Here is a 13539-nt window from a genome sequence, read left to right on the forward strand (position 1 = left end):
TGTACAGATGGCAGAATAAAGGGAAGGAGAATATTTCCTTATTTGTTTACAGAGTGAGCACAGCTAATGGAAACTGGTGGCAACTTTTGAGTGCCATTTGCTATCTGTCAACGTAGGACTAATTTAGTCTCCTTTTATGTGTATATCCATTTATTTATTTATTTTTTACATCATAGGAACTAGATAAAACTCAAGAAGAAATAAAGAAGCATCATGCTAATATCAGTGAGCTAAAGAAGAGCTTCATGGAATCTGTCCCTGAGTCCCAGCCCAGTGAATGGGATAAGCGCTTGTCCACTCACTCCCCCTTCAGAACATCTAACGTCAATGGGCAAGTCCCCACTGGAGTGGAAGGAGTGAGTACTTATGAAATATGATATTGACTGAAATTATATTGTACCAATAAATACTAAATTTAAATGGACATCTTTAAGTAGTTGAGGACGACTCATATATATTTCTGGTGGTTTTAAGGACAACCTTGTTGTTGAAGTTTTTTTTTTAAAGTTTTTCACGATATTTGAACTCCCCATCCAGCTTTGTATCAATGTTAATTAATGCTGCCACTGGAGGTATATATTTTCTTGCTATTAGTTTCACCATTACATGAGTACAGACTAAAATAGTTATGTTGGGATTTGGCTTATTCAAAATACAAGTGGGCATAAATATTATTTTCCAAAATGAAAAATATCTAAATTGATGTGGATTGTAATTTTAAATTTTAACTTCAAGGATATTGTCTCAAACTGTAGAGGGAAAAAATGTGTATTTTGAATGGTTGTTTCTACAAACCAAAAGTCACAAGGCTTGATAACCCAGAAAAGAATCTCATTGAGAGAACTTTGTGTATAACTCTGTCTGGATCTTGCTTCAGGACGTGCAAGTGTTCCCCCATGTCCCTGAGAGGTGTCTTACTAACACCATTGGGACTCCCCATAGGCACAAGGATATATAACTGGTTGGGTGGGAATATAATTGCTTTTTAGGACAGTATTCATATTTGTAGCATTCATGTAAATTCATAGACCTCACTTTAGTGCTTTTTACTACGCGGAAGCTGGAGAGGCCAAGAGACCAGTCAATATGCTGTCTAGTCTCTTCCTTACACCGGTAGCCAGTATGTTACTAGGATAGGCCCTGTTATATTACTACTGGTGTTACTTAACTCACAATTAAAATTCCTGGATCAAATTAATTACCATGTCTTGAACAATGGTAGCTATTTGATTTAAAGTGAGGAGTGAAATCCTAGCTCTATTAAAATCAGTGGCAAAACTTGCACTGTTTCAGGAGGCCCAAGATTTTGGTATAAATCTCTCCTCCCTTGCTCCAGCTGCTTTGGAGACTGTTTACTAGACCTTTAAACCATGCAAGCATGGTACTTGTAACATGGCATAATCTGGGGAGCAGGAAGGAGAAGGGTGTTCAGAAACTATTCGAAGAGGCAGTGAGAATCTGATGTATTACAATTTGCTTAAAATACAGATGAAGCAGAAGCATGGTAAACTATAGGACTCTTTCCTTAATAAGGAGAATGTACTGATAATTTGAACAGGCTGTAATTCCAGGAGCTGCCAATTACTTAGTTGAATTTCAGTGATTAAACCATAAAGTGGCTTCATGTGTTTATTTTCAGAAACCTTTCTGCAGTATTCTTTTTCTTAACTTATGAAAGTGTTTCACAAGACGGGGGGAAATGGTGATAGTGTGTGCTTACCAACCTGCAACTTCAGTGGCTTGCTAGCTGTTTAATACTGTAGTAAGGGTGGTGCCAGCCCTCGGTGTGTCGCATCACCAATACCTGTCTCTGGAAGTTCCATGATCCTTCTGGAAATGGCTTTTTAGTGAAGGCAATTTATGATCATAACGAGATACCTGCAGGAGGCACAAGATAGTGTTTTGTTTTACTTTCACATCATTATCAAACGTATAAGGAAAATAAATATGACTTTAATTATTTTTGTTGCTGCTGCACCATGGTTATAATTACGGTAATGATGGCATTTCTGTAAGGGGTTATCATTTTACGATTCCTGTATCTTGCTTTACAAGACAACTGAATTTTACACATTTTGTGTATGTCCAGGTCAAGAAAGCCACTCTCCTATCATCTGACAGAAGGGTTGGTGGGCCGGAGGTAAAGCTGGTGTTATATGTGCTTTTGAACCAAATTTTGCTATTGTAATGGCAGTAAGCAAAAATTCAACAGCAGCTGCTGAGTAACATTTTTCTTTTGGCATCGTTAAATAGTTTCATATCTCACAGCCTCCTGACCTAACACCTAAAGGATTTGCACTGCTGCAGCTTTTGCAGCTTTCAATTTGCTTATTTCGGCGCATGGCTGGTTGAAAAGCTGCATGAAGATGTAACCATGTATTTGAGAAAAAAAAAGGCAATTATGAAAATTTAACTATACCCTATTCTTTTTATGTTGTCTTCCTTTCCATTCCATTTTTTGTTTTAATAATCACATTACTCTTGCATTTTATTTTATTTCTTTTGCTGCCCAGTCCCCCAGCTACTTTCTCCCTAATACTCATCACTTAGGGGTGTGCAAAGAACCGGTCCCAAAATACCAGACTGATCAAAGGCGGTTGGCTCAACTGAGAGAGCTTAGGGCGAAATTTTTTCTTTCATAGATACATCTGGGCTGCCCAAGCTGGGCCAGCTGAGTGGATGGAAAACATTTCTTGGATAAACTGCAACAAAATTTCTCCAAATATGTTTCACAAATGCTGAAGTGTTTGTATGATACTGAGTTCATGATAATTTCACATTCTTTAGACTCTGAAGACATGGATGCACTAAACTGTAAAACAAAATCCACAGAGTTTGGAATGTCACTAGGAAAACCATTCATATTTCACATTCCTCATTTCTAAGGGATTGTGTATATTGCATTTATAGCCAAATATCATTTTGAAAAAAGTGGAGATTTTGATACTATCTTCATTTGCAATGTCTTCAAAACTTTCAGAATAAGATTATATCATCTGCACTAAAAGGTAGTGTCAAATATTATGAACTGATGCTGCCTTGAAGGTCAATATAATATGGGAAGCTGTAAAAGACTGTGTTTAGTAGTGTATCACTTGTATTTGTAATACATCAGCAACTTTTTACTCAGTTTCAGTTGTGGAACACTTAAGTACTAGCTTTTAAATTTCTCTCTCTCTCTCTCTCTCTCTCTCAAAGGAAGCTGTGAACACATATGAATATGATCCTGAGATTAGTGGGTTCTGTGGAGATTGTCACATTCAGAAACAAAGTTGGAGGATTATTAATAAAGTGCATCTATTCTGATTGAGCCTCCACAGAATTTGTTCTAGACAGCAGCCTGCCAATTTAGTAATAAATATTGATTGATAGAAGCTTCTAGAAGACCAGTTTTAACACTTTGTACATCCCCAAGTACCATTTTGAGCACTTCCCATCTGTCATTTTTGTTCATCTCTCTGTCTTTCTTGATCTTCTACCACGAAAGCAGACACAGGAACGTCCTCAGTTAGTACAGGATGAAGACAAAATAAAAAAGCAGATGCCTACTGAGACTTCATTGCCCCAGCAAGCAAAAGAAGATATTCTTCCAAAGGTTTCTATTACAATTCCTGAGGAGCAGAAATCACTCAAAAAGTGCGACCTGTACTTTAGTACTTTTCCTTCTCCGCGCATTCCTTTTATGATGTCCCTTTTTGTGGTCCTTGCACTAACTGTGTGGTGGTTGGTCTTTCTGTGATCAGAAACAGAGTGCCTAATCGAAACCTTGTGACTACAGCCCTTGAATTGTCAACTGTATCTTCTGCTGTATCTTCATGTTACTCTCTGATCTCCATAGTTCATTGACCTAGGAACACTCTGAACCTATATTTTTCATTATAATATTTTGCTTTGTATAGTATGTGATTTGGGATTCCAAAGGAGTGGCAGTGGGTTGCCAGACCTTCATTTGAATTTGAGCCTAGGTGATTGATGGTCTAAATCTTAAAAGGCACGTTACTTATTGAGTACCTATCTGAAAATCTTCAGTGCTGAAGCAGGCATGCTGACAGTGGCTATTTTGCTTCTGTAGACTTAATACTTTGTGCATAACAGTTTTTGAAAAGACCCTGTTGAAGATTACTCTTAAGCTGAGCACTTGCATACATTTATGATGTTTATGGTGGGGAAAAATTCAGTCTCGTATTTATTCAAAAAGCTTTTAAGATGATTGACAACTGAGTGTCTTATCCATAACCACTCCTTTTTTAAAGAAAACAATATTAGAACAAAATTGGCTTTTCTTTAACTATAAAATCTTGGTGTCAGTGGCGCTCTTAGGGATAATTTATATATCTACATAGCAACAGACTATTTCAACTGTCCCCTTTATGGAAGATTCTTGTCAGGACTTAATACTGTCTTTGTATAAGATACTCTTTATCTTTCATAACTGAACTCTCCTCTGAACGAAAATGCTCTCTAACTTTTGTGCGGGGGAGGGGAGTTGGGGGAACTCCTAATTAAAAATAGTACTTATTTATTGTAAGGTTAAATTAGTGTTTCCTGAATTTAACTTCCTTGGTGCAATGTAGATGTATGTTCTTTCCGTTTGTGTCGAACTCAACTGAAGTGTATATACTAATAATAATAAGAATGGCAGTAACATGCTGTTAAGTACACGTCCTGTGTCTGCAACTTGATTACTAGCATTGTTAAATTTATCAAAACTTGTTAAAGAGCAGTGTGTCCAGATCATAATTCTAGTGTTCAAACCATTAGTATTGTAATTACTTTAACAAACCTTTGCATGCTGCTTATTTTTGTAGTACTTTTGTGTGTGTGTGTGTGTGTGTGTGTGTAGATAGAGAGATAATTTGATTTAAATTATCTATAGTTACATTTAAACTTGACGGCACTATTAATAATTCAGTTGTATGAGAGCCAGGATTTGAGGCTCAGCTGGGCTGAGCAGACTTGGGCAGCTGCTTCTCGGTATCTGATAGTGAGGGGACAGAGATGAGCAAACGCACTCTTTCTTCCTTTCTTTCTCTTGCTTTCTCTGGAGGATGAGTGTAGAAATAATATTGCTCAATATCTGCAATGGTATTCACGCTGAGGGGCTATAAGAGAATTGAAGATGCTTGGATGAAAGGGATTAAAATCCGTGTCTAACTTTCTTTATAGATCTATATAAAATAGCACTGTGTACATTGAAAGTTATTGGATATATATTGGTGGATGTACATGTACACGCACTGGGGGAAAAGAAGAGACATCTGTGATGAGTGAATGGAATTATACACGTTTTCCAAGAGGGGGCTAATGAATCTTAAAAGCATCTAACCTGCATTCTCTATTTATGCTGATAAATGCATAGATTGAGACTGTCTGAACAGTTTCTCAGAACTTCAGATTTATCCATGGAATAAGGGGAAATGCCACTTAAAAGGGAGCATATACTGGGTGGATTTAAAGAATAAGGCTTAGTAGGCAAATGAATAGAGCTCCCTAATAGTAGAGCTTTTCGTGTAATTTAGGAAAATTCCCATGAGGAAATGGGAGGGGAAAACGAAGTGGAGAAGTTGGAAACTTGGATCACTTGGTCAAAATTTAAAAGGAGAACTTGAAATGGGAGCAGGGTCTTAAACATTTCAGGGGTATGAGTTCCTAGCAGATTTACCATGAAAACATTAGCAAGGACAAATGTAAAACTCAGGCTACATGTACACTAGCAAGTTTTTTCAAAAGAGCACAGACTCTTGAAAAATCCTGCGTTCTTAAATATTAATATTAAATGTGTTCTTTTGAAATTAAATCGGAAGAATGCAGCACTTCTTCCAGCGGCCCTCTTCCTCTTCCACGTGAGGAAGAGTGCCCTTTTCTGGAAGATTCTAAATGCGTGTAGACACCCCAAGAGGCCTATGTTCAAAAGAGCAGTCCTCATGGCTCTGAATTTTTTTGATTCCCTGGCCCGCTCTTTCAAAAGAGTGGGAGCTATGTGGATGCTCTCTTATCGAAAGAGCGGATCAGTTTTTTTTGATCCACTTTTTTGTGTGTGGATGTGCTCTTTCGAAAGAAGTTTTTTCAGAAGAGATCTTCCGAAGGATCACTGTAGTGTAGACATAGCCTCAGGTGCCAACCTACTAATAAAAACGTTTGCTGTCCACAGCACAGCATCTCAGAAGAGAGGGATAATCTCTATAGTACCCCGTGCCTTTCTAGCCTTCACTTACGGGTGTTAACTATTTTTGTGCCTCTAAAACAAACACTGTAATGAAAACAAAGTACTTCGAACTTTTTTTTTTTTTTTTTAAAAGAATCATAGGTCGAAGATTGATATGGTGCTGTTGAGGATAGCTGGACTTGAGGCAAATCAACTTCTCGTAGGACAACTTCAGAAACTTCTGTAAGAAAAATTTATGTTGAAATGACTAGAGTGAATATCAGTCATCATAAGAACATGCTTTCTACAGTTATATCTACCCTGGCAAAAGAAGTCAAAAAGCGTGTTATTTGGGATTTTACCTAGAAAGACATTTGAATGTAATGTTCAAGAGATCTGTCCCTCTAGGACAAGAGAAGTTTACGTCCTTTTGTTCTACTCAACTCATCTCCAAACAAAGCTCTCTCTTTATTAAATTATGTTTGAAATGAGGCTGGTTTCTATCAGCAAAGGACTTTTGTACTACATACAGGTTCTGAGAAAGATCCACACAACATTTCTCCGCACTTAATTGCTATCTTGGAAGAGGACATGAAGAAACTGTAGAAGCTATTAACCTCTTTTTAGCAATTTAGAGGTCAGCTTATCATCCACACACATTGCGAAGGTGGCTGGTTTACATTTGATTAGACTTAACGCCAGTCAAAGAACTCTGTTTCTCATAGACATGACAGTTATCTCTTGGTAAATACTACGTTACTGTCAAGCACCAATAGGATGTGGTCTTGTCCACATTAAAAATTCATGGAGTATGAATGTAAAGGCCAAAGATAGTATCCTAGATCTGGCCTTTGCATTCACTTCCTGTAAGCCAGCTTCTTTCTGATCTGCTTTCAGAGTGAAGGAACATCAAGGAAGAGATTTAGAATTTTGCTTTCACCCTTTTCTCTTGAACTGCAAAAGTCTTATGCTTCTTAGTCATCTAAATTGAGAGAAATTACAGAGTATCAGAGACTGAAATTTTGTCGTGTCAAAATTGCAGTGTATCTCTTGAAAATGTGTAGAAGTAGATCTGTGCTAGATCTTTACCTGTCCTGGAGCAAGACCCCCATTTCTTTTTGCTTACAGGGGATATTGAAGTACAGTATTACCTCAAATCCACCTTTTATGGTAAAAACAGATAAAATCTTACTTATATGTGTGTTCAGTATCCCAGGCCCCCTTTCAGCCCTGCATTCCTGTGGTTTTATATTGCCGTACATACATAAACCATATACATTTTGCTGTGTTAGATGTCATTTTCTACTGATATTTGTGCTTTCCCTAAGGTCAACTTCAGATGCAACATCAACATAAAAATATTGTACAAGCAATATACATTTGTGTACATTTTATTTATATAGTACAAAATGTCAGTTTTAAATAGTTTGCAAGGAGATGTTTTTCCTTTTATGTCCATTGCTAGTGGAGATACTTAACAGTATGGGTTACTGTTTTGAGAACTGAGGTAGTCTTGAGTTGTTTCTTTGCAGCTAGATGGCTGTGTTTACACTTGCATTCCTCTTTTGAAAGAGGCATGCAAATGACAGAAATTGAAAATGCAGATGAGGTGCAGATTTACATATCTGGCACATCATTTGCATATTCTTTCAAAAGCTAAAACGTGGTGTAGACGTGGCGCTTTCGAAAGTAAACCCCATTTTCAAAAGACCCCTTCTTCGCCCCTCACCCCCCCCAAAAGGGGCACGGGAAGAAGGGTTCTTTTGAAGATGAGGTTTACTTTCGAAAGAGACACATGTACACTACTTTTTTTTTTTTTTTGTTGGAAAGAAGCTCTTTTGAAAGAATATGCAAATGAGGTGTCAGATATGTAAATCTGCACCTCGTCTGCAGTTTCGATTTCTCCATTTGCATGCCTCTCTCGAAAGTGCAACGCTAGTGTAGACACAGCCAATATGTAATTTCTGGTGTCACATTAGGTGCAGAATAAAACGTCTCACACCGTAGATTACTTTAAAGGTAGATGTCTCAGCTTCATGAATAAATACTGAAAGATTGTGTCTTGCTGTATCTCCACCCTTGGGAACAAGATGGAATGAAGCATCCACAAACCAGCTAACCTACTGTCTGTTACCGTGCCAGTGTCATACATTAATTTGCGGCAGTGCTGACCTTGTTGTTAGTAAAGAGCCTTGTTACTTGTATTTGGCCAGTTAACCTGTTGCATGGATGATGAGTATTTGACAAGGGTGTGCATATTTGCTTCTCTGAAGGGAGCGGGGGGAACTTGTCAGCAGGATGCATAAAATGTAACCTTACCTAGGTTTATGAGAAGGCAGTTGTGTTCTTTGATCTCTTATAACTCAGGACACTTCAGCAGCACATAGATGCCATCACTGGGTGCTGTATAAATACCTAGAGGGATAGAGGCTCCTAATGCTATTAATATGAATCAGCCTTAACTATTTTCTAATATCCTTCAGTATCATACCAAGACATTGACTTCTGTATGCTGTGTGGTTATGCAAAACTGGGGATGAACAATCCAATTAGAGACAGAAATAAGAGCTTTCTCTCCAAGGATTCTATCTACTGTAGTCTTTGGATTATAAAGTTCAAAACTCCAGAATAAATTACCTGCTTGTGTATATATAATACCACATATGAATAGAAGTCAATTTACATTCTGGGAATCTTAATTTATTTTTGTTATATCAGCTTTGCTAGGCTCCTTTATGGGGTGAAATTAGTCTTTTGGTCTTAGTCACATTTTCTTTTAAAACTTTTTGGTACTTTCAAGCAGGGAAGTGGATTTGAATTTCAGGCCCAGAGATCATTGGGGACTTTTTACTCACTATGACACTAGCCTTTGGAAACTTGCACAGAGATATTTTTCTCCCTCTCAACTCAGGACTTCTTGAAATTTGGGTTAAAGGATGCAGGTAAAATACAATAAAATAAATAAATGGTACATGAATATACATATATTTTTAAAAGAACCTGTATTATTTAATTTTTAATTGGAGACCCTCAGATGAGGACTGTTAGCAGAGAACAGGTAACATTCTTAACTAGTACACCTATCAATAAGAAAATAGACTGTTTATGTCACAAGGGGCTTTGTGCACTTCTGTAGCTGTATTTGGTGCCAGATGTGCTCAGTCTCATGCAGCTTCATCATTCCTTTGCATTGCAGTGCATAAAGAGTTGCTAGTACCAGCAAATGCTGTGAGATCTGTCAAAAATATAGGTTAATTTATTTGAGTGTTATTGGTTGGATGTTCACTGGGAATGTGGAAGTAGATCTTCGAGTGCTGGTTCCTATGTGTATTCAAGACATGGGTATGCATGTGCACCATGCAGTTGAGAGTGGAGATTGTTAGTAAGCAGTTGCAGTTGCAGCTGCTTTCGTTATTCTCCAGATTCGGGATATGAGAGGTTGTGTTGTGCCTCTGTAGTTATTTTTTACTGCTACATGACTTGAGTCAGCATTCTGTGTTTCAGAGATCTCACTGTTTTTTTTAATCAACCTGTAAATTGTTTTAATATTTAGCATAGATAAAGCTTAAGTATTGTATGGTACAGCTTCAGTTTTTCCATTTCTTGGGAGCTTCTCCTCATACTCTGGGACTTTGCCCAGTGTTGTAGGGTTCAAGACCTGTATCTCTTGCTTTCACTCCTCCTTCATGAGTCTTGGGCATCAAAGCAATGTTGTTTCTGCTGTCTGGGTGAGCAGCATAGCTCAACAAAGAAGCAGGTGTTTGCCAATTATTTACCCACAAAGGTGTGAAGAATGTGGGTTTCAGTTGAGGAAACACATAGAAAAGGCCATGAGACCTCGCTATGACCCAGGCAGGAAAGCCTGCCTTTCCCCCAAAGTGTCATTGTCAGCTAACAAGCATACATCTGTCTGAGCACAAGTTCACAAGTGGAGTCTAGAACTGCTAAGCCCAAGGAATTCCCTTTCAGAGCTTTGCATGAGAGAAAGAGGCATCCTAGTTACAAACACAGATCCTTATCCAGACATGCGCCTAAAAGAAGAGACTCTTCCTCACCTCTGTCCAGCCTTTACATATGGCTCCTAAGGATTCAGGACTGCTTGACACTCCAGGGCTGGGGGATGAAGCATGAAAGAGATGATGCATCAGTACTGTTGTGGTTTCTGACTGTCATGGCTTCTGCTTACCATAGAAATCAGCTTCCACCAGCTGTATGACAGAGTCCTGCTCCAGCTCTTCAGCAGCACCAGTCCACTCTTCCAAAGTACTTCCACTTCAGCATCTTAGGACACACTGCAACTATCAGTCACAATCATTAGACAACCTGAAACACTGGGACATGGAAAGACACCTGTCTCTCACTGGAGGATTTCTTCTTCCTTTTATGCTTGATCACCCCTCATTTTGAGCCTGGTCCTCCTCAGACGCATTCCCACATCACAGAAAAAAACTGTTATGACAGTATGAGAATCCCCTCTGCTCCAACCCAGAAGCAGAAGTATTCACCCTCTGTTACTGATGGGCACAGTCAAGCAAGAGTAAGTCACCTGTGCGAACAAGTCAGGGGTACTGGCCAACCCATCAACCCCTGACAGATGAATCTTGACAGGGAGTTGATGAGATCTGGATGCACTCTTCCCAGATATGAGTATTCCAGGGACCACTGGTACCCAGAGCAGGGACTCCCTCAACTTGGTCCCATGGGACAGATATAGCAAGCCTCTGGATGTTTCCACAAGCCCTACCATACCTCTTTCAGATGGCATTTGTTGGATCCATTCTGTTATGAAGAGGAGGAGGAAATGATTCAAATCCACAGATACTGATAGTATTGATGTGAATTTCATCCTCTTTGCTTGGGTAAAACAAATTCTCTGTCTTCACCATCTCTGCCAGATGACCGTAGGCAGTATTAGAAGCTCCTGATGATGCTAAATTCCCTTCAGATCACAGGGGAAGAGATCCAAGTTACTCAGCATCAGGTCCTTAACATCTTACAACAGGGGTCAGTAATACCCAGCACGGGTGCCAAGATTTTCATCAGCTCATGAGGTAGGAGCTGAGCCCTGCCCTCCTCATCTGCTGTGCAACTGGGAGCTTATTCAAAGCCTGGGGATTAACAAAAGACCAGCTAATGCTACCAACCACCACCTAAATGGTAAAGCTCTTGGTCTTTATTTATTAATGAAGCTGTTGTAAGTAGGTCTATTAGTGACTTTTAAAAGTATCGCCAGCACTGGACTGTATATAGAGGTCAAAAGGTCAAATTTTGGCACTTCACCTTGGAAAACTTGCCAATCCCTGTCCTACAGCCATCACTTTATGTGACTGCCAGCACTACTGGTGAGCTGGGCTCTGGATGCATGAAAAGAAATTCAGTTCTTTTGGCTTGGACAAAATGGTGGCTCATCTCTTTAAAATGTAGGGGTGCAGGAGGATGGGGAGAGCTGAATGACCCTGACTACTTCCACGATAGTTTCTTTTGCCAGGAGAGCTACTGTGCTAGGACCCTAAGGTCACCTGGAATGACAAAGGGCTTGAAGAGTTTGGACATTCTGGGGAAAACCTTATTCCCATCTATGAACCCATAGTTCCATATCACAGCCTTGTTAGTGAAATATGATTTTTAAAAACTACTTCAGACTGAAGGGCTTTTAGGACTTCCTCTGGCAGGGTTTCCCAAACTTTATATAAAGTTAGGACCTGGGTTTTTTTGTATCCTTTTTTGCAGCCCAAAAATATAAACATATTAAAAAAAGAAAAATGAATAAATTTTCACGGTTTATTATTTATTCACAATAATAACAGTACATAGCGATAATTTCTATATTTTCTAAGGACCAGTATTTTATTTCAGAAGGACTGGTACTGGGCCACTGACCACACTTTGGGAAACATTGCTCAGAGAGTAGAGCCCAATTTCAAGTCTTCATTGAGGAAGGCAAAAATGTCCCTACAAGCTGTAGTGGATGCAGCGTATAGAGAACAAGCCACTGGTATAATTATGAGACGTGAGTCTTGGCTTTGCTCTTTAGATTGCCCATCCCTGCTGGAAGTGCAGAATACCATGGGGAACTTAGCATTTGACAGGTAAGACCCTTTTTCATTGAGAATGGTTGAGCCTTTACAGGTGTTGAAAGACTCTAGATTGACCTTCTGCTACCTGAGAACTTATGCCTTGGTCCCAAAAAATATAGCACCAGAGGCAGACATACAGAACAAAACAGCTTCCTCCACAGCTGTTTTACCACCATCTGTCTGAGTCTCTGTGCAAGCAACTGAGTTCAAAGACCTTGATTTTTTTTTTAAACCCCCCTTTGTTACCACAACTCCTGTCTCTCACATTTTGCTCGAAATTGGGACTCTGTAATGACCAACAAATTGGTTCTGGAAATCATCCACCGGGGTTTTTCCGTCAAATTCTTCTTTCTCCCTTCTCCACTCAGACTCCTTCCTTGTCTCTCATCAGGGACCATTCTCCCCGTTCTTCCAAAAGGCAAGTTCTCTACTCTAATGTCATGTGATAGAATGAGGTATCATCTCAGCACCTTCCTAAATTTCTGAATTCCATGTAAACCAGCCTTTCCAGTTACTGATTTTTCTTCCTGAAACCCAGTCCTGCTGTTGACAAGACGACTTCATTCCCTGGATGTCAGATAAGCCTTCCCAGTCTACTTGCAAATGACCACACCAATGAGAAAATCACCCAGATTGTCACTATAGCATAGCAGCAAAATTGCAAGGAAATACCAGTTCTGGATATATGTGGCAGTGATACCTGAAGCTCCCTACACTGCACCATACACAGAACCATATGGACTGTTTCAGGCTTCCTCTGCACATGCAACTGTAGGGACTTCATTTCTTAAAGCATCTTTTTGGACTTCCTTCTCCTACACCTCTCTAATCTGAGTACTGTGTATCAGTTACCCATGTGAGACGTACACATAGGGTTCAACACTTGAAGAAATGGAGATGACTTACCTTTAACTGGAAGTTCTTTGGGATATGTGGACCACATCTGTGTTCCACTACCCACCCTCCTACCCCGGCTTTCAGCTCTTATCTGATTCCTGATAAGAGGAGGAACAGGAGAGCGAAGCGGACAGGGAGCTGCAGACAGGGGAGTTTAAGAGGGAGAGTAAGTGATCCTGCTGCTGCAGAAGCTATCAGGTGAGAGCACTGGCCTTTGGGGTGAGTGAGTGTGCTTAACTGTTTGAATCTGTGTGAATTTGAACTGCCATTTTGATTTCAGGTGGGTCAGTTTCTGTGGCAGCTGGGACTGCCTGCCTGACCTTTGTTCCCTTGATTGGCCTTCCCCTGTGTGACTCTCAGGGGGAGGATCTGACCCAGGCCAGGAGGCTTTTAAAGCCAGAGGCAAGGGCGACCAGGGTA

General features: G+C 39.6%; 1 protein-coding gene across 26 annotated transcripts in view; it reads left to right on the plus strand.

Annotated features, from left to right (window-relative positions):
* Window positions 1-13539, plus strand: part of EPB41 (erythrocyte membrane protein band 4.1) — a 217682-nt gene that overhangs the window by 163142 nt on the left and 41001 nt on the right. For 16 of the 26 annotated variants that reach the window (XM_074976554.1, XM_074976553.1, XM_074976561.1 and 13 more), the window contains 2 exons: window positions 177-356; window positions 2090-2140. In XM_074976554.1, the coding sequence (XP_074832655.1) occupies window positions 177-356; window positions 2090-2140 (231 nt within the window). The remainder of the gene's footprint in view (window positions 1-176; window positions 357-2089; window positions 2141-13539) is intronic. The other 10 variants (XM_074976556.1, XM_074976564.1, XM_074976562.1 and 7 more) reach the window with 1 other exon arrangement.

The sequence above is a fragment of the Carettochelys insculpta genome, chromosome 24 (genome assembly GCF_033958435.1).
Source record: "Carettochelys insculpta isolate YL-2023 chromosome 24, ASM3395843v1, whole genome shotgun sequence".
Lineage (NCBI taxonomy): Eukaryota > Metazoa > Chordata > Testudines > Carettochelyidae > Carettochelys > Carettochelys insculpta.